The sequence below is a fragment of the Aspergillus caelatus genome (assembly GCF_009193585.1).
Source record: "Aspergillus caelatus strain CBS 763.97 unplaced genomic scaffold BDV27scaffold_298, whole genome shotgun sequence".
NCBI classification, from domain to species: Eukaryota; Fungi; Ascomycota; class Eurotiomycetes; order Eurotiales; family Aspergillaceae; genus Aspergillus; species Aspergillus caelatus.
In genome coordinates this window covers 1-20,439 of record NW_022475561.1, presented here as the reverse complement: position 1 = coordinate 20,439, position 20,439 = coordinate 1, and the positions used below count along the sequence as shown (strand labels likewise).

Here is a 20,439-nt window from a genome sequence, read left to right as displayed (position 1 = left end):
AAAAGGAATTCACGTCCCACCCACTATTGGAAGAGAAGCCACCTATTGTATTTCCAGAGGATCATGTACTCTATTTGGTTGGGGTCTCTACACTGGCCAATCCATGGTTATGCAGGCATGAGCAATCGATGACTTCACCAACCGTTCCAATGCTTCAGCTCCCTACATTACCACTTACATGGGATGCGGGTGCATCATTGCTCTATACCCGCAGATCCTTAGTATTTCCTTAAATCTAACCTTACCCTTGTCCTGCTAGTCCTGGAGTGCATGTCCTACCCATGACGTCACCTCAGCTCTGAGGAATTTCGGCATTTCGATTACTCTTGACTCGAATTATTACTTCCTCTTTCTTTTCTCCTCCACGCAAAGGCTCCACTCTGTGAGCCGCTATATATCCTTGTCATTGACCATCAAGGCCTCCCAGATTATACCAGTATAGCACACAATGGTCGCACTCTGGCACAAGAAAAAGGACGACCCTGATAGGGAGGAATCACAGACTAGGGATGAGGAAGGGTCTTCCAGAAACTATCGTGAACCTCAGTATCGAGAGCCAGATGAGCGCACAAGACTCCTACCTCACGATAATACCGCTTATCTGAGACCAGATGATCCTGCAGTAAGTTGACCAACCTCTACTTCAAAGGTTAGCCGAAAGCTCTATCCCGCTGACATTCGAAAACGTAAGGTCTCTCCGTACAACCTCTGGAGCGTTCGAGCTCTACGAGCCCTCTCTTCACTTTTCCTCGTGATAAGCTTTATATGGTGGGCCTTCTTACTTGTCTCCATCTTCGTCAGCCCGCCCATGATGCATACCCGGGGGTCCGGCTTCTTCAGCTTCGCCTACACCTCGTTAACAGTCGGCTACCTGATAATCGCGCTCCTTTTCTTCTCCGTACCTTCGAAGCCAATGACGATATGCGGCGCGATCCTATTTGTCTTCCTCTTAGTTGATATGTGCATCATACTGGGCGTAGCTCACATCCGTGTCGAAGAAGGTTGGGTGGGCATCGCCTCAGTCGTCTGGGCGACGTTCATCTCAATCTATGCCATTGGGCAGAATCGCTATGTCGCGTGGGGCAAAAAGGAAGAGGAAGAACGTCTGACAGGTCGCGAAGAGACGCGTCGTCCCCTCCGAGAATGGCTGGCCGTACTGATTGCCACCATCATTATGGTCATCCTCGCTATCGTTTCCATTCTCTTCACCGCAACGTTGATCATCCGTATCCAAGACTCCTCCCTTGCTGCACCAGGCAAGAAGTACTACGTCAATGGCAACCATTACCAAGTACATCTGAACTGCGTCGGCAACCCAGGTCGCAAAACCGAAAATGGAGACCGCATTCCCACAGTTCTCTTGGAAGGTAATCACGGACCAGTCGAACATACCCTGCAACCATTCATTGATGATGCGTACCACAACGGCTCCATCGAGCGCTACTGCTACTGGGACCGACCAGGATACGCCTGGTCCGATAACGCGCCGTCCCCTTACTCCGCCGGCATGGCAGCCGACTCACTGTCCGAGGCGCTCGCTCTCGCCGGCGAAGAAGGCCCTTGGGTCCTGGTCTCGGCCGGAGTAGGCGGCATCCACAGTCGCATTTTTGCCAGCCGCCATCTCCTCGAGGTAGACGGGATCATGCTCATCGACACCCTGCACGAAGATTACCTGGACAGCTTGGGCTCACCGGGACGAGGCTTCATCCTCTGGATTCGAGGTGTACTCTCTCCTCTAGGTCTTGACCGACTCGCCGGGGCCATCTTCAAGGGCCGGGCACGGGAGGACCGCGTCATCGGCCGTAGCGCCTATCAAACCGCTAAGGTCATCCGGGCCAAGTTGCAGGAGAATCTGGTAGCCAAGTCCATGACTGCCTCGGAAATCCAGACCGCGCGACATGTGCAGATGCCCGACACGCCGTTGACAGTCATCAGTTCTGGTGTGGAAGTCCGCAAGAGTGAGAAGTGGAGGAAGGCCCAGGAGGAATTGACGAAAGTGACGAAGAATCTCAAGAACTGGGATATTGTTCGCGGGGCACCACATGAGGTGTGGAGATCGGCTGAGGGCCGGTCGATCGTGGAGAAAAGATTGAAGCAGATGGTCAAGGGTAAGGGGAAGAAGTAATTTGCCCCTTTTTCGCTTGGGGATTGTTGTGTCTTTTCTTTTCTACCTCTTCAAGCCTCTTCGTTTTATATTGTTATTATTCACTTTTGGATTTATTTTGGGTTCATTCTTTTATGTTACCCCTTTCTGGTTGGCGTTGCTTCGAACCCTCATATGCGGTAGGGTAAATCTTACGGTCCATTGTGGTGTAATTCACATAATATAGTCTACTTCACAATGCGATGTTTCTAGGTATCTTAACTGTAGGTGTACCTAACATTCGAGATCAGTGTAGGTAATCCGCACAAACTTGGAAATTCGACTATTACAGAATAGCCAGTAACCGTCCCCGAGGCAGTTCGCACGAGCTTGGGAACTCAACTGTTTCTGTAACGCAGATTCATTCCGTCCGCACCATCTAATATCTTTGAGAGCTATATCACAAGATGTCCATCCTCACGATCTAAGACCTAAACCAGCCGAAATATATGCATAGGGTAGGTGGGAGTCGGGAGAACATATCAAATACTCTAAGGCACGAGCACGTTGTTGCACAGCCGGCGTACGCTAGGCCAGGACGTCCGATGACATGACAGCTTTGATCGAAGGGAGCAGGGTGGATGACGTTTCGACGGGGAATGTGGCTACGCGGCTCGGATCGACCAGTCACTCTAGACTAGCTCCCTTGAACCTCTTAGCAAGCTGTTCACTTTCTGATTTTGGAGATTCAGGCCTTGAGGGGAATAAACGTTTCCCGGCTTGGGGCACTGCGCGTGGAGAATCGGCCGAACTCAGCCAGGGGCGCTTAGGGGGGCGCTCACCACTTTCCTGAAGAATTGTGACCAACGTCGCCCACCCGGGGGTGTTTATCAACTGGACTCCATCTGCGGGGTCATGATTTGTCGCAACGCGGCCGAGGAGTGCTTCCTCGTCCTGTTATTTTGTCAATGTTTGTCGCGATCATCAAGTCAGTCTATGGTGGGTTTGCCTACCTTGCTGAATGTGGACAGAGAGTGGAGGAAACACAGAAGATGAAAGTCGGATACGGCGCGAATCGCCTTGTCAGGGTCGCCGTGGGAAACAAGCTTTTTCGCGACGTGACGAAGCTCTTGGCTTTCGCCGATGACTTCACGGTTCTCAATTGGGAAACTACCTTCAACAAAAAGCGGCGAGGATTCCGTGGGGAATCCGTGTGTTAAAGTGACCAAAAGATACTCCACAGGGAAAGCTGGTTTCGCGTTTTGTTGGGCGCTAACACCATACTCGTTAATCTTTCGGTAGAAGACTTCGGGTATATACCGTGACTTGTTCTCAGAATCATCCTCTTCGGACTGTACCAGCATGACCGAGGGCTCCGCAGACGGCTCAACAATGTCTGCCCTGACCATCTCAACTGCCGCAACCGACGCCTGGTAGGCGCTTACGGAAATAGCACCCTCCTCGTCTCCACTGAGAACACAGGTGACAAAGTTAGAGCCGAATCTACCAGTCCGGCTCCACTTGGTTGCTTTCGGATATTGAGATTGTAACCGCGCTGCAAATGTAATCTCTAAGGATGAAAGGAAGTATGAATCAATGTGCCGCTTGCAAACAACCGAGCCGTCCCCTTGTCCAGCATCTAGCAAGTCAGTAAAGATGACACCGACTTTCTCAAGGCCACACAAGCGTGCGACCTCGTCCACCTCTTTCTCATTGTGCCATTCGTGAAGCGTGACGCCATCAATCTCATTCACCTGGGGTGGCTCATAGATAGCCTGGACCACAGCTTTGACTCCCAGAGGAACCTCAGTGTACTCTTCGTAGGTACCGTAGAGGAATCCCAACCGTTGAGCACCGGATTTACGCCAAAAATCGAGCAACGAGTTAATCAGATCAGGAGAAGAGAACTCCACATGGTCTACCGTACGAAACTCTTGAGGCTGCAAGCTAATCGCACTTGGCTGGCACTTGGTACAGATTCCCTCGGGCCATGAAGGATGTCCAGACGGGCAATCCCGTCTTACTCGGTAGTATGGTTCACTGAGTGGGGGCATGAAGGAGCTCTTGAGCTCGGCTTTGTTGGTCGCAGCATTGAGTTTCCGCAAATAAGAGTGAAACGACAAGTGCTTGATCTTCTTCTCTGCGAGGTACTTGGGGTCGTAAGGCTCTAGCGGCATGCAATAGTCGCACATGCCCTTGGGACCATGTTTGCACATTTTCATGTCACGGTTGCGCTTTATTTTCCCATCCTTCTTATCTAACGCTTCGTCGAGGGGCGACTGCTGGACCACATCCCAGGGGTTTTTGATTATAGTGGTCGGTGAGGTAGGCTGGGGGCGAATCGAAACAGTTTCGGTTTGCGGAACAGGGGCTCCATTCAGACGCCGAGAGGATCCATTCGTAGTATGACCATTCGCAGAGCCATCTTGCAAGCTTTGCTTTTCTTGATAGCCAAGGTACAGCTTGTCTCCGTGTCTACTTCCAGCATTAGCACGTTTAAGAACAACAACGACACCGCCCAATATTGGCTAACTGACTTTAGACCGACAGTCCCAAGTGCAATACCATCGAGAGTGTCCAAAAGTCTCTCATCTCCACCAGTACCTATGGGCTTGTTCGAAAGGTTTATCGAAGAGGGTTCAGTATCTGGAGGAAGGTGCTCCAAAATCTACAATGGGATCGTTAGCATCCAGGTAGCACCCGGTTAAATAAAGGGACACGGTTGGCACGGATATCTAAATAAATAAATAAAAAGTACCTTCTGTTTGAGCGAGGGAAATAGTTCTTGTGGGCTGACAGTCAACCGGAACTGGCCGTTCCGGCTCTCAAATCTCAGAACGATCGGGCGAGACGCCATGGGGAGGATTTGGTGTTGACCAGTGTTAAGGTGTAGGGCAGTTGAATGGTAGTATGGTAGTGAGTAATGCCGTCTATGGGTATATGAAAATTTTGACTGAGTTCATGGAATCATGACGATGGGAAAGCATAAGGTATAGTTCGGTAGTGGCGGGTTTGAAGACACAATGAGAGTGAAAGAGAGCTCAAGTTGGAGGAGAAGGCGAGAAGGCGGAACAGCTCTATCGTCATCGCCGCTGGCTACCGCCCTGCTACCAGAACCCCGCAAGAGCACACTTGCGGCAACCATGTATGAATCATGATGCGTAATCTGAGCACCAATACTCCAGCTAATTACTATGCTAGAGGTTAGCTATGATTCTCTGATATAAGGAAGGAATTTAAAGATATATTTGGAGAATTGCCCAACACCGGAATATGAGCGCTATACTACGTAGAAACTACTAATCATCAATTCGACTTTCTTACGACCTCACCATTTTACTACCAAAACACTAAGGGAAAAGCTACACCGCCATGCACTCTTCGTTATTGAAAGGTTCATAAAGTCTTTTATTATCCTATTTGCAGGTATGGTATATCATTTTCAGATCTCAAGTCCGAATGAGGTATCGACCCATCACAAAACGCCATTGCAACAAACAACAAAATGAACAAAACACAAAGATCAGGTGGGTATAGAATGGAGCCTATTAGGAAATCACACACTTAGGAAGACCACAAGGTCCCTCACCCTTCTCCTTCTTTGCCCTTTGGGTACCCTGTTCGTTCTGCTGGCCATTCTGTGCAGCGTTGGAAGCTTCTGTCTTTGTAGTTTGTTCTTTTTGTTGTGGTTGTTGTGGTGCAGCGGCAGGCTGCGACTCAGGCTTAATTTCCTCGCTACCATACAGTCAAGCGAAGTTGACACGAGCAACGTGCTCGTAGAAAGCCTTACCCTGGCCCTCAGCGATTTCGAGCTCGAGAGCGGTGGGCAGACGGGAACCGTCGGCACCCTATAGATGGATATGTTAGCGAATGATTAGGCAACGAGACACAGATGCAGAACTTACAGCGAAAGTACCAGCACCCCAAGCGCTACCACCGTGGATCTCCTGGAGGTTGGACAACTGGGGGAACATGGTCTTGTAGCCGAGAGGAACGTAGATGAAGCCGTGGTGAGCAAGAGTGCTCATGGCAGCAATGGCGGTGGACTCCTGACCACCACCCAAGGTGCCAGTGGAGACGAACAGACCGGCATACTTGCCCCAGTAGCCACCGGTGGCCCAGATACCGCCAGTGCGGTCCCAGAAAGCCTTCCACTGGGCAGGGAAGTTACCATAGCGAGTAGGGATACCGAACAGCACAGCATCGTAGTTCTTGAGGCTGTCAGGGTCGGCGATGGGGTGGTCCTTCTTGGGAGGAGCGTGCATCTTAGCAAGGACCTCCTCAGGCAGGGTCTCCGCAATCCTATGAAAAGACCATTAGCAATTGGGCTTCAAGAGCTGGTGTTTCCTTGTAAACATACTGGTAGATGTCGGCCTGGCCGCCAGCAGATTCAATACCCTTCTTTTCGGCCTCGGCCAGGGTGGCGATGTGGCCGTACATAGAGTACTACCGTTTATTAGCCATTGTGTGCAAAGTAAGAAGACAAGCAGGAAGATTAAAGTTACATACGTAAACGATAGCAATCTTGGGAGCCATGGCGACGGTAAATGGTTTTAGTTTTAATGGAGAAGGGGGAGTTTTTCTCTTTGAGGAAGTTTAAATAGGGAGATGGATGGAGAATTGAAGTATCGGCCGGACAAGGCGAGAACTCTTATATATGCGAGTCCACAGTCGACCACGAGGGGTCGGGGCTACCCCTCCATTCGAGGAGCTCAACACCAGAATTCAACAAGCTTGCCAAAAGATCCGTAATCGATTACAGAATCCATTAGCTTCGAGAGAAGCGTCGGATGATTGGTTCTAGAAGGGAGACTGTGGGGTTTGCCGGGGATCCAGCCAAATCTCCATCGCTCCACCGGCACCTCCTAGGCCAATCATCAGCGGGGATGGCGACTTAGCTGAGTCTTACTGATGATTAGCAAATGGTCCCCCTTTCCCGCTCCCAGAACGTTCGATCCCGAACAGAACCTTGCTGAATGATCTCTTATTCAGATAGTAGAGAATGATTGTTAACCCGGGTGACTGAAGATTACAATCCTCTGCGCTTCAATTCCGTTTTGATGAGGAATCTATCTACTACTAGGTACATACTACCTAATGTGACTGGGATTGGGATATTTAGCAACGCACTGGCCTCGCTGTCGTGATGTCATCCACTCTCCGGAAGGTACAACGACGCCATGTCACCTTAATCGAGAGTCCGATCTGTGGCTGGACTGTGTTACACGGAATCAGATACAATGACAGGCCACGGCATTGTTCTCTTTGTGTTATACCCTATAGCAACCGCTATTATAGTTCACTAGATCATACAGAGTACATACGGATAGATTGTCAATGCCTGAACTTGGGTATCTCAAACGTTCTAGTAATAAGCTTAAATCCACCACGAACAAATAACCTTCTCTTCTCTCCTATCCAAAACTCCCACAGGACATGTCCCCGCTTATAGCCCCCGTCCCCGGCCTCTAAAACGACCACGCATGAATCCACCCCCGCGTCCCCGCTCACTCCTCCATTCTCGTTCTCGTTCCTTTTCTCTTTCCTGTTCCTCCCGGATTAAAATCCTCTCTCGCTCCAATTCCTCCTCAGTCTTCTCCACCCTAATTGACGGCTTGGGCAGGTTCTCAATCCACCGGGCATGAGCGTCCGCGCAACCCTTGCCTTCCGGGCAGAACCCTGCCAGGTAGTACTGACACAAACGTCGGCGCACATGACGTTTAGCACATAGCGGTCCCAACGGGCAAAACCCCCGATCGTAGTGTTCGCACGGCGGTAATCGAGCCTGCTCCCGCACGTGCTGATACAAACAGTCGTCACCATTCGGACAGTAACCTGACCGCGAAAAGGACTGGCACTCTGGCATCCGGCGAAGGTTGTATTCATGGAGATATTCACATTTGAGGCCTTTTTTGCACAGCCCCTTGAGGAAGTGCTTGCAGACGAGTGACCCGTGCGTCGTAGACGGTGCCAATCCGGAAGCGGTAGTCGTGGACGTCGTCACTCGTGATGGGGTCGGATGTCGATCGGGGCAGGCAGGCCCTAAGGGACAATGGCCTTCACTGTATGCCTTGCAGACAGGTACATCACAGGCAAGTCCGAAGCCAAAGCTATTGCGCAAGAAGGGGGTGAAGGAGAAATCGTTGTAGCTTGGGTCGCGCTCGCTACCGGAAGCCAAGATTTGTGATGCGGCGTGACTAACTTCTGCGGACATGGTTGTGTCGTGTCGTACCAAAATGGAGGGAAGAAAAGGATATGTGGCTATTTTGGTTATAAAGGCAACGAATGATTACGAGCTAGAAGGCTCGCGGCCGCAGAGTTCGAATACAATTCGGCGCTGGAGCTCGTCCAAATCTGTAAGCAAGGGGTTTTATGAACTGCGTAACTCGGTGAGATATTTCGAGGATAATGGCTGGTAATAGGTCAATGCAGTGGTGGTCAAACCCAGGATACAGGAGAGATTCTGCTCAACGTCAAGAAACAGCTTGGTGGTGGAAAAAGGCGTGAGATAAAAATGGAAGGCGGTGGCAAACATATGGATTAATCTTCAATCGACCAATCATGAGAACATCCCACGTGACCATCAGCTACCATGGATGATTCCATGATGCCCCGCATAAACATTGCTCAGGGCTGGGCAGTTAAGTAGAAGCCGGATCTTTCTAGAGTGGATAGCTGGAGAGGAGTCTTCAGTGTCCAGACAACTGTCACTTGTCCCAGACATTAATATTACTAATCATATCTCTCGCATCCCCGGACTCGTCGATGCTGATGCATACTGTTCTGCGAGCCATCTGAAAAAAACAGGTCAGCTACCAATTGAATCTCTTCATTGTCGGACCACGAGCTATCTTTTCTTCCTCAATGATTTGCAAGGTCCAGTTTGGGCAGCTTTCTCTCGACTTGAGATATCATCATATCTTTGTCTTACTAGTGTATCGCATAGCATGCGAGTGTCCTCTCCGATAGATAGTTATTTCTTTCATTTTCCCCCAATTCAATTGCGTTCGTGTACATCCTTATTGCCGGGTGGGTTTTCCCTGCTCCAGTCTCTCCCTATACTTGTTCGTTGCAGTTCGTTGCAACCATTCGAGACGCTATCAAGACCACTAAAGATGTCTAGATCCGAAAATGGGCCACTTCTCTCCCCTATGAACGCAGGTGGGGTTGATATACTTAATTAGGCCAATTTCACTGCCTTCGGCTGAGCATCATATGGGATGCATAAACAGCGGGAATGTAACGGGAACTTTCCATCTGCTCGAACGGCACTCTCGATATGCCTCTCACAGCTCCACCTCTAGTAGGATGGCCAGCATCATGCCTATGGTTCGAAGAGAAAAGCGACATAAATTCTGCCACACGTGAAGTAGCGGCATTGGGCCTGTCGACGGGCCCTCGGCTGTATTATCATATTGACGCTGAGTGTCTTGATCACCATCCACTTTCTATAGTTATTTGGTAAAGATACTGTAGGGGCGTTCAGTCAGTTATCTGGCCAACATCCATACACCCACATGGGCAGTATGCCCATCCCTTGGATATTCTCGCAAGCTGGTGAGCACGCATTCTATCAGAATGGTTCAGCAGATAGAGAGGTTTTCACGGGATACTAAATCAGTGAGGTAATCAAAATGGGGCTGTGGAAAAGCCAAAGGGCCATAACCAAAATATATTATATAGACGCTGTCCTGCCTTTGGTGCCTGGCTAGGCTCCAACAAGACTAGTAATCCCAGGACAGAGTAAGGTCCGATCCAACTGTATAAGTGAGAAACTGAAATACCCTCGGTTTAGCGACTGTCAATTTGCTAAATAGCCAGCTGGGTCGAGGCAACGGTTTGAACCTAGGGAGAAAATGTAAAGGAGAGCAAGAGAAAGAGAGGAGGAGACAATATTTATTATTTCTCTCTTGGGAGGTCTTCGAAGAGACGAGGGTCTAAAGTAGCCTAAAAATCTATAGTATATCAGGTTCTACGGCTCTACATTCTACTTCCGATCCATAGTTCTTCCTCTGAGTTCCCATTTGGACCAGCCCAATCTCAACCTACCCACTTATTCCTCCAGAGATCTGCCGTTGCCGTAGTTAGTCATTAGGTCTTCCGAATATGAAACTCAGGACGTATAATGAAACCTGAACCAGATCGCAATACAACTAATCTCTCGAACATCTGGGGAGAGTTTAAACCATATCAGGTATAAACCTTGTGTGTATAGTTGATCGTGCAATCACGTGCATACTTAGCGCCTTGGAGCCTTAGCAGCTGAGAATTCAGGGAGTCTACTAGCTGAATTAGCAATACTTCGTAAATGTTTCCGATCGGACATGGATCCTCGAGGTATACCTCAAGATTCTTAAGCGAATTAGACCCAATCATTTCGACGTCACGCAAAAGATTACCCGGTTTAGGTTCAATAGCGGGAGTACGACAACCGACTACCTAGGTCCTAGTCTAAGGGGTAAAAGGAAAAGAAACGTTACCAGAGAAAAGAGAAAGAAGAAAGAGGATTGCAGATCTGGCCTTGGGGGTTACGGCATGGCTGCAGACGTAAACACCGGTGTTGCTGCCCCTGCATACGAGACATCCTAGGAAGTCACAACGTCACATGGTCTGCCTGGCGGGTCTGACTCTGGCGTTGATGTTCCGTGTGTAACACGTCGGAAAATTGTGGACAATCCATTGTTGTTGTACGATATATAAATACATACGGACATCATTAGTTCTGAAGCATTATGATAGAACTGGTGGTTCAACTCACAATGGGTTGGGTTGGTATGGACGGAGGTTATGGCCCGGGCCTTCCATTTAGGGTTCCGAAAAGGAACTTGCGGCGATCACTCCAACCATCGTCAGACTTTCGCCTGCACCCCAATGGTCAGGTGCATGGCTTGGGATGATTGATGCATGAGTGATCCCTGAGCTCAAAGAGACCCAGTCATATCCACGCATGGAGCATCATCATTTGCAATCCGTCATGCGGGGGTGGAAAAGCGACTAATTACTAGTCTGCAGTTCTCTCCACAGCCTCGAACGAGTAAGAAAAAGTAAGTAAACCTTATGGGGTAAAAAAAAGCAAATCCAAGACCCAAAGCAATCAAAAAAAAAAAAAATAATAATAATAATAATAATAGATAAATAAATAAGGATAAAAGAAAAAAACTATTATTTTCCTCCCTTGCCCCAGTTGAAGCCCACTTAATCGATCGACAGTGCTCATTATTTATGAAACATCTGAAAGAGTTCCATCCCAGCACCAGTGATATTGTTATTATGGCATTTGCATAACTGATCTTACCTAAGGTCGTGGTGGTTCCCCGTCTTATACTATACCATTACCAAGTCAGCCCGCAACGCGCAGCCCTCTGCCACTGATCCACCCAAATCTTACAATGAGGTTGGGGGTTAATCCGTTGCTACTGGACTCGTGGGCAGATCTTCATCGAAAAGCCCCGGAACGGTCTTCTCAGCACTTCCAAACCCGCGTGCTTTGCCTAGTACTTCACCTATGAAGCTTCCGGGGCACCCAATGACTATCAGTCGACGGAACAGACACCGAAAGGTGGGGTGAGCGTAATCCGGGATTTTAGACCCTCTGGAAGCTGCTGCCGATCGAAAGTCCCTTTCGATATGTTTCTGACCTTGTGGCTGGTCCACGAATGAGCATGGTACCGTCAGAGGCCCAGATTGACACGGTCCTCTTGCAACCCTGCAATAGAAGGATAAATAGAATCTTATTGTCCGGGGATGGAGTCTTAGGCTCGGGGTGAGAGAGAAAAAGTGAAAGCGTCATTTTCCAGCACTGGCTACAAGTAAAGACTTAATGCACGGTCTCTCAATCAGCGTGCATTGTGCAGCAGATGTTATGTCACTCTTCTGTCGTCGACGGTCATGGAAAGTCGCTGAGCACTGACTTTGGTTGCCTTCTTTGATTCACACCTCCTCAAAATACCTCACCTTTGGGGGGAGGGGCTTCGCTTTCTCTTTCCCTTGTCTGTTCTTTTTTTAAAAAAATCACCCCAGCACAATACGAGTAGATCACGAACTAAGAAAGAACCATTTCAACCGCACCAAAGCAAAGAAACATCCCCCACACGTGACATTGTCCTTAATAGGGAAGTTGCTTTTCGCACACTTTATTTTTTCATGATTGTTGGTGCTTGTGGGCCTTCTTTTAATTTTCTAATTATTTTTCTTTTCGTCCATTCTCTCCAAATCCGCTATCTTCTCTTTACAACATCTCCTTCCTCTCAAATCCCTCATCTTGAGTGTATGCTACCATCATGCCATTGTCCGGCGGTCTTTTCCCCCACTGGCGTCGCAAAGCGGCGGAACGCTCCAGCAACAGCTCGTATGAGGTTCCATACTACATGAACGCAGCTTATTATCCCAATTGGCGGATATACCGAAAACAACCTCCTTCATCGCTCAGACTGGGATTTGTCTCTCATATCTTCTACGCATTTGCTTGGTAGTACAGCCATACATCAGACCGAGGGAACCCCAATCCCTTGGCCCGGGTACATACATATACAAAAGTACAGATGTTAACCAAGACGTTTTGTTTGTTTTAGGGTCAAAGAAGACGGCACCGTATATGTGGATCTCCCACCCGATTTTCCTTTACTTAGTTTCCTTTTAAAAAGATAAAAATTTCTTCATCATCAGAAAGATCCCACGCTAACCGCAGATCTAAATGTATAGTTAAGCGATGAATGGGCCGATTCGCAAATGCCCGTGGATGGCACGCAGGGCTGTCTCCGGGCCTTCACGCAACTAAAACCGCAATACCCCAAGATGAAAGTCATTCTTTCCGTCGGCGGAGGCGGCAAGGGAAGCGAGAACTTCGCTCTCGTGGCGCGGAGTCAATCGCGCACTGAGACATTTGTCCGCACGGCCAGAGCGCTGGTAGATCAATTCGGCCTGGACGGCCTCGACAGTATGCATCAACTCCTTCTTCCTCAACTAACCATGGACATATTACTAATGCCCTGCCAGTTGACTGGGAACACCCCGCCGACCCACAGCAAGGCATGGACTACGTCCGACTACTAGCAAAGCTGCGGGAAGCACTGCCTTTGCCGCGATTCGTATTAGCAACGTGTCTTCCGGCAGGCCAATGGGCTCTCCGGAATATCGATCTCTCTAAGGCTTCTATGTACCTCGATTTGATTAATCTTATGACGTACGATTTTGCCGGACCTTGGACGAACGAGAGCGGACACCATGCGCAATTGTACAGTCCTTCTCGGAATCCGGGCGCTGTCTCTTGCCAATCTAGTGTGCAATATGTGCTTTCGCAGGGGGTCGATCCGAAGAAAATCCTGCTCGGAGTCCCTGCCTACGGCCGGTCATTTTTGGGTAGCGAGAAACCCGGTCAACGGTATGCTGGTACGGGTGGCGAGGATGGCGTGTTCGATTATAGTGATTTGCCCCGTCCTGGCGCTAAAGAGCATCATGATGACAAACTTGGCGCGGCGTACTGCTCTGGTGGTGATGGCGGGTTCGTAACCTATGATACGCCGCGGACCGTGCAGCAGAAGGCCAGGTTTGCGACCAAGACGAAGTTGGGAGGATTATTCTATTGGCATATCGGAGGGGATGCACGCGGTCCGCGGAGTTTGATCGAGACAGGGTATAACACGCTACATGAGATGTAGCGGTTTGTCGAAATTTCCCACTCGAAGCGCGGAGAGATAAGAAAAGCCCAAACAAAAAGCAACAACCACAACAGAAAAGAAATCCGAGGAACAAAAAAAAAAAAGGCGGTGGTCTACGTGTCTAGTGTTTATTATTACTGTGTCAGAATACCAGGTATGAAAGAAATGCATTGAATGAACCTTTTACTCTTACGAACTAGTAGGCTCCGAATCCCTGTCGCGGATCAGACCGTCTGGCGCATAAGCTTTCATATACTTAGAATTACTATACTAGTATCTAGTTCGATCCTTAATTTTCCTCCAGATACAATGGTATCTTATCTTTGATTCTGCGACTACAATACGGAACGAACATTATGAAGTACAAAGTTTCCATAATGGTTATTATCTCTTTTATGGAAGCAAACCATTACTACACAACAACAAAGCACCAATTGGGAAGCTCAACACCCATACGTAAAGAAAAAAAGAGAACCAGAAACCACACCCAAACCCCAAATCAACAAAATCTCTATAAAATCTATAATCTATCCCATCCATAACTCTATAATCTATATACAACCCCCCTCCCAGGGGAAAAAATAACCATCAAATCTCTATATAATACACAGCCCTCAACCCCAGAGCCCAAACCAACCAAGCAAACTCAATCAGTAGAAGAAAAAAAAAAAAAAAAATTTCAAGCAACTCCAATCCGCTCAAAAACCGTTCTCATCTCCTCGACGCCCTTCCCCTCCGCGAGCAACAAACCAAGCAGAACGCGCGCCTTCGCAGGGTTCAAATACCCGCTTGCGATCTGGCTCGACTCGTCAGAGGACGGCACCTCCCCGTTTCCGGTGCGCGTACTGGCTACGATGGGGATGTTGTGTTCGGTGGTGATATCTTCGATGGCGGCGCTGAAGGGGGTGGAGACGGAGCCGGAGCCGGAGCCGGCGATCTGTTTCTGTGTATCAGTATTTTGGTGGTTGTGGAGGAGAGATTTCGGGGTTGGTCTTGAAGGATAGGGTTAATATTCAGGGTGGGAGTGAGTAGGAGACTTACGACGATGCCCTTTGCGCCGTTTTGGATGGCGGAGTAGAGGGTGTCGTTGTGCATGTCTTCGTATGAGTAGAGGATGTCGACTCGAGGGATGGAGGTGATGTTCCGGATATCTACCTCTGTTTTGCCTGTTGGCTGGACCGGAGGGTAGAAGAAGTAGGGTTTGTTGGAGACGACTTCGCCCAGGTTACCCATTTCGATGGCCTTGAAGGTATCGACGGTGTTAGCGTTCGTCTTGGAGGCGTAGAAAGCCGAGACGATGCGGTCGTTCATGACGATCAGGGCGCCACGGTCTCGAGCCTGGGGGCTTGTGGCAACGGTGACGGATTGCAGGAGGTTGAGGGGGCCATCGGCGGAGATGGCGGTTGACGGACGCATGGCACCGACGATAACCACGGGCTTGCGGCAATTGACCGTGGCGTCGAGGAAGAAGGCAGATTCTTCGAGCGTGTCAGTGCCGTGGGTGACGACTGCACCGGCCATGGTGGGGTCATTACAGACGACCTCGTTGATCTGTTTGGAGAGGCGCAGGAGAATGTCGGAAGTGATGTCTGGGCTGCCGACGTTGGTTACTTGCACGCCGGCAACGTTAGCGACATTCAGCATTTCCGGGACTGCATCGATCAGCGTTTGGATCCCGACAGCGCCGGCTTTGTAGCCCGTTGTTGCGGTGTTGTCGGCGCTGGAGCCGGCGATTGTGCCGCCTGTTTTTCTCTGTTTAGTTTCTGTTTCGGTGGAGAGGGGACTTGTGGGATAGGTTAGGGGAGTGTGCACCTGTCGCGAAGATGGTGACGTTTGGCAGGGTGGTGTTCATCTGCGTGAAATTCAGACCATTGGGGTTGGTGAACACATAGGTGATGTTCGAGTCCGTGGCTCGAGGATACAGGAGAGGCGAAGCATGGCTGATAGCAGCCAAGGCCGACACGGCAAGAGCTTTGAAAGTGAGACCCATCCTGCTGCTTGGTTGCTCAGAGCTTTGAAGAGGGAATTGAAAGTTGAGCTTGCTCTGGAGAACAGAACCAACATTTTTGGAAGACCTGTCAGTTATATAGTGCGTCCAAGTCCGGCCCTTTCACACGCGTTGGCCGATTTATTCCCCGTCGTCTACCAAGAAAGAATTATTGGTGATAGTTGCCTTATCGTGGAGAAACCCACGCATTCGATACATGGTTGTCTACGCCAGATAAGTGGCGCAGTAAGAAGATCACAGCGAAAGTGGTTTCCCATAGATGAGGCATTTCACGTAATGAGAATCGCATATCAATGGAGCCAATCCAGGCACCAAGGTCTTGGAGAAACTCCAATTCGTCTTGGCATCTGTCTTTGAAGCATGCGAGGATCGTGATGCGAGAGACATACTCCAACTGCATAGTTGATTTAGGGGGAGAGAAGGGTGGGATCAGCGCATATCCATCAGGGCATGGCTCTTGTTGGGGTAACTCCGGAAAATATTTAGGTAATTGGATCCAGTGATCTTCGCCAATCAATATGATATGTTAATATCGCCGTCTGATAAGATCCGATATCATCTTTCGGGGCATGTCGGCCTCTTAACCTCGTGCTGTTCACGGTATTTGTCTTGAGCTAGTTGAAGAATTCAAGTTCACCCTGGGGAATACGTTCAATTGGTCACATCCTGCGATAAGGTCACTCCATCGTCGGCTATTAGTCGTAGCAAGTTGTAAGAACAATGTTGATTTATCGAGTGGATCGCCAAGTGCTTGTCCTTATCTCGGCGGGGAGCCGATAGGAACCTCCTTCGACGCATTCCGACGATTACCCTTATCCTGATGCTCAATATCAACGGATTATTGAGGCTGTGTAGCGGTTACCGACGTCATTCCAGCACTGCAGGATTCGAATCTGTAGCAAATAGCACTGCTAACTATGACAATCTTCATATAAACCCGATGCCAACACCCGGCATGGCTACCGAAACCTAAAAAGTGAAAAAAAATAAATAAATAATAATAACAATATATATTACTCAGTATCAAGAGTACAACTCGACGACCCAGAGCAATCTACTTGACCACCCTCGAAGCGGACAAAGCCAAGAGGCACGTTCTTCCAGTGGATATTATCTGCTATACCAAGGCAGCAACCAAGTCAACCATTGCCCCGACTATTTCCACGTTTGGCCATCCCCCTCGAATAAAGTTACACGTGGAGGAGATGACACCGTCGATATGCTACCGGATGTAACTACTTCCAAGTAGTAGATACTGTCCATCGGACAGGCCGAAACCCCGGGACTCGGGGACGACGATAGGTTTTTTTTTTTTTTCTGACTATTTGATTTTGAGAGTCGACGGCTGGTCTAGACCTTGGTGCTGGTTTAAGTAACACCTCCCCCAATCCATTGGATCATCTTAAGGGGGCGATCGACGGTACTACAAGCTCGGTGCGGGAACTTTAATCAATGAACCATTGGATTTAACCATACTTTACCACAAGGTTGTACCACACCCAGTGTGATTGACTTGTATTGATATTGTTATTGAAAATGCCGGCCTCGCCGAGGTGAAGTCTCAAAAGTTATTCGACATTCTGGCCGTTTGAAGAAAAAAATCAAAAACCAAAACAAGTCTAATGGATATAAAATGGGTAACCAAACAGACTTTGCGTCTGGTCAAACTGCTCCCAAATATGATTGGTTTGTATATGTAGCGAGCACTATTATAACAAGAAACAGCCACTGAGCAAGGGAGTCTCAGCGTTGAGTGATATACACGTGTAGCTACTCAAATGCTGTTCTGATGAGATATGAAGAAACGTGAAGAATAAATCAATCCGGACCACCCTCCCATCATCAAGCAGTCGGATCATCGCGGTTACATTAGAATGGTATCAAGAACAATTAAAGACGTCATCGGCACAACTGTAGGGCTCCAAGACACAAGTAAGACAAATGGAACAGTAAAAGTGTAGTCGCAATGACCAAAACGGGTGATGGTCAGCAGAATATACATGGCGATGCCCTTTTAGCTCGAACCCGCACTCGAACCAACCACCTCGGTAATGTTCAGATCAACCCGTAGCTTGTTCGATGCCAAAGCCCTCGAGAAGTATGGAAGAGCCTGGCCATCGTACACGCTCGAGTTGGTCTCGGAGCCCGTGATATCCACGGGGACAACCGTACCTGGATATTTCGACATCATACCAATGATGGCCAGTTGGTCCACTTTGGCTCTCATGGAAAATTTATTATCACCAGGTTTCAATACCAGATCCTGGATGTACGATGTGCCAATGGCGGTTCCATTCACGGAGAGATCAAGGGTCACATTGCCCTGCAGCCATTAGTTCGCGGGTTCTGCGTACAAGAAGAACGGAGGAAATCAAATCATAGTACATACCAAGTTGATCGTCATCACCGACGGGTTGGGGATCAGAACCTGTCCTTCAGTGTTCGTTCCGTCGGATGCCTTCGTGGTAAGATGCATGCCAGACAGCGAGAATCCCTTTAGCTTGTTAAGGCCTTTCATGCGGTTAGTTGAGTATGGCTAAAGCAATGAGAACGTTTATCTGCAGGCGTACCCTTCATAGTAGCGGTGTGGTTATACGTCACGCTGATCTTGTGCAAACCTGACTGCTTCAAGTCCGGCTTCCCGTAAACATTGAGGCCGAGATATTCATTCTGCATCGCCGCTATGGCGAAGTCGCCAAATGCAGACACATCAGTCAAGTCTAGGCGCTGGTCTACATGCACCTCGACCCCGTCCGTCGCTTTGAGTTGCGGAATAGTCGCGATGCCGAACGGGGCTGCGCCTAGCAGGCCAACACTTGCGTTAAAGCTATAGATGGTTGGGTGATACATGCTGTCCGTCCAGATGACCTGCTCCTGGTTCACATGGAACGAATTCGGTGTCGGCTCACTGATCGTCATCGACTTGACTTCCAATTTCGAGTCGTTGATGTCGCCCTGTGCGATGTTCGGATAGCCGACATATACCCTATTTGAGCGATGCTGTCAGACGGGCTCCGCTGGAGAAGGCCATTTTTACAAGGATTGAACATACACCGGAAGGGCCACGACGAGCACGACTACAATGAATGCGATGAGGTGCGCCCACCACCATTTCTTGAAATGGGCCGCCACGCGAGTTTTGAAGCTAGGCTTTGTGGCAGTGGGTGAGGTCACCATGCCTACCTCAGTAACTTCAGGCTTGTCGTTCGACATCTCGCGTCGCTGGACCTCGATGAGGTTGACCGAATTGAACTGATGCTAAGGCCTGTCACACAGGCAGCCCTGTCACCCGCCATGTTAGGAGGCACCTCCCGAGAAAAGGACCGGAGAAGCTGAAAGGGGTCATACCAAGTTTTTTTCTCGCGTTTAGTACCGGCTGAGACTTTCCTCACTTGTTTTGCTTGAAGGGGGGGCTACAGAAGGCATTATATCGTTAATGACACCGTCAAGAATACTCTCGGAAACTTTTGACAACGACAAGAAAAGGAAAAAAATGGACAAAGGGAAATAAAAGCCACATTGAGTAATCATGACGATGACATACCTTCACAATTGCACACAGAGTAAGTTGGGTAGAAACGTGGCAGAGTGATCAACAAGCACAAAAGACGTCTCCGACCGAAACCAAAAACGAGAAAATCGGATTAGGGCATGGAAGGCAGGGCCGTTAGATGGCTTATGCTCTATCTATAAGACTATCGGGAGGTGGCGGATCTTCACATGTGTACTTCTCAAAGAATCCAGGTCAAGCACCGCGGAACTTGGGCTTTTGGGTCCCAGTCGGCCCCAGATCCCCATGCAGAATCATTGAGCTATTGCTAAATAGGGAAGCCATGTGGAGATCACGACGGCGGACCACTGCCAGGGTAGTTAGGACACGGACTCGCACAAAAAATTGAGGCAGCGTTCCGGGGATTTACCTTGAAACACACCAGCATGCACGAAACAGATATGGGATACGTCCTACCGTTGTTCTGCTCATGATCAGCAGTATCATCCTTCAACCGAGGCAGGAATTGCAAGCTCATGCCTTTCCAATCATTGCGATATCAGCGATGGGTTGGATTGGTTGAGGGGGGAGGGAATAAGAAGTCGAGTAAGCGGATGGAATGCAACCCCGGGCCCTTCGCCTACTTTCCCCAAATTTCCCCATGCTTGGCAGGACATTGGATCGTCATTGGACTGGGGCCGAGACCCGAAGTGAGACTAGTATTAGTCCTCTCAGTAGTACTAGTTACCTAGTAGTTCTTACAGTAGTTAGTAAAAATGGCCAGAAACCCAAAAGCCAGCCAACAGCTCAGTTCCCATGTCTTCCGCCATGGTAGGACGGAGAGGCAAAAATCTTCTTTCCATGCTGCCATCTCCTTTGGGTGATTCCTCCGGTCCCTCAAACCCAATCGTCTCTTATGGGACAGGGGTGCACACTGCACAGAGGTGGCGACTTGCATTCTTTTAATCAATTGACCCCTCCTCCAGCTTCAGTGACAGGGAAATGAACGACACCTTTGAGTGGAGGCTGATTGGAGGGAAAAGCTTGTCAGCTGCCCTCTAGACCGACGCAACTAAAAATCATCAACCAGCACCATCCAATCCTATCTCCCCATTAATCTAAAGAGACTTCCTCCTATTCCAGTTCCTAAGGCAAGGTACCAACCAATTTTCTCCAGGTTTTCTTTTCTTTTCTTTTCCTT

The 20,439-nt window shown here is 49.1% G+C and overlaps 7 protein-coding genes across 7 annotated transcripts; 2 read left to right on the top strand and 5 right to left on the bottom strand.

Annotated features, from left to right (window-relative positions):
* Positions 1-448: 448 nt before the first annotated feature.
* Positions 449-2,125, top strand: BDV27DRAFT_150042 (uncharacterized protein; the record flags this gene model as incomplete). The annotated part of the gene is made up of 2 exons (XM_032071162.1): positions 449-622; positions 692-2,125. 2 exons carry the CDS (start codon positions 449-451, stop codon positions 2,123-2,125), a joined length of 1,608 nt encoding a protein of 535 aa, XP_031921981.1.
* A 234-nt stretch (positions 2,126-2,359) lies between these two features.
* npl4 (nuclear protein localization protein 4) lies at positions 2,360-5,117 on the bottom strand. The gene is made up of 4 exons (XM_032068885.1): positions 4,842-5,117; positions 4,621-4,751; positions 3,097-4,558; positions 2,360-3,037 (listed from the first exon to the last, which is right to left on the bottom strand). Exons 1-4 carry the CDS (start codon positions 4,938-4,940, stop codon positions 2,771-2,773), a joined length of 1,959 nt encoding a protein of 652 aa, XP_031921980.1. The 5' UTR covers positions 4,941-5,117; the 3' UTR covers positions 2,360-2,770.
* A 363-nt stretch (positions 5,118-5,480) lies between these two features.
* On the bottom strand, positions 5,481-6,752 carry pst2 (putative NADH-quinone oxidoreductase Pst2). The gene is made up of 4 exons (XM_032068884.1): positions 6,593-6,752; positions 6,444-6,529; positions 5,989-6,385; positions 5,481-5,931 (listed from the first exon to the last, which is right to left on the bottom strand). The coding sequence occupies exons 1-4, from the start codon at positions 6,617-6,619 to the stop codon at positions 5,830-5,832; spliced, it is 612 nt and encodes a 203-aa protein (XP_031921979.1). The 5' UTR covers positions 6,620-6,752; the 3' UTR covers positions 5,481-5,829.
* A 461-nt stretch (positions 6,753-7,213) lies between these two features.
* yth1 (cleavage polyadenylation factor RNA-binding subunit YTH1) lies at positions 7,214-8,561 on the bottom strand. Its single transcript, XM_032068883.1, has one exon. It carries the CDS (start codon positions 8,295-8,297, stop codon positions 7,530-7,532), a length of 768 nt encoding a protein of 255 aa, XP_031921978.1. The 5' UTR covers positions 8,298-8,561; the 3' UTR covers positions 7,214-7,529.
* Positions 8,562-11,866: 3,305 nt separating this feature from the next.
* Positions 11,867-13,839, top strand: BDV27DRAFT_136953 (glycoside hydrolase family 18 protein). Its single transcript, XM_032068882.1, has 4 exons — positions 11,867-12,551; positions 12,655-12,679; positions 12,785-13,019; positions 13,079-13,839. Exons 1-4 carry the CDS (start codon positions 12,364-12,366, stop codon positions 13,738-13,740), a joined length of 1,110 nt encoding a protein of 369 aa, XP_031921977.1. The 5' UTR covers positions 11,867-12,363; the 3' UTR covers positions 13,741-13,839.
* Positions 13,840-14,221: 382 nt separating this feature from the next.
* Positions 14,222-16,341, bottom strand: BDV27DRAFT_136952 (asparaginase ahrA). The gene is made up of 3 exons (XM_032068881.1): positions 15,553-16,341; positions 14,782-15,482; positions 14,222-14,677 (listed from the first exon to the last, which is right to left on the bottom strand). The coding sequence occupies exons 1-3, from the start codon at positions 15,728-15,730 to the stop codon at positions 14,420-14,422; spliced, it is 1,137 nt and encodes a 378-aa protein (XP_031921976.1). The 5' UTR covers positions 15,731-16,341; the 3' UTR covers positions 14,222-14,419.
* A 1,280-nt stretch (positions 16,342-17,621) lies between these two features.
* On the bottom strand, positions 17,622-19,157 carry BDV27DRAFT_60921 (DUF3712 domain-containing protein). Its single transcript, XM_032077082.1, has 5 exons — positions 19,097-19,157; positions 18,801-19,030; positions 18,319-18,734; positions 18,138-18,259; positions 17,622-18,071 (listed from the first exon to the last, which is right to left on the bottom strand). The coding sequence occupies exons 2-5, from the start codon at positions 18,959-18,961 to the stop codon at positions 17,763-17,765; spliced, it is 1,008 nt and encodes a 335-aa protein (XP_031921975.1). The 5' UTR covers positions 18,962-19,030; positions 19,097-19,157; the 3' UTR covers positions 17,622-17,762.
* Between the last annotated feature and the right edge of the window lie 1,282 nt (positions 19,158-20,439).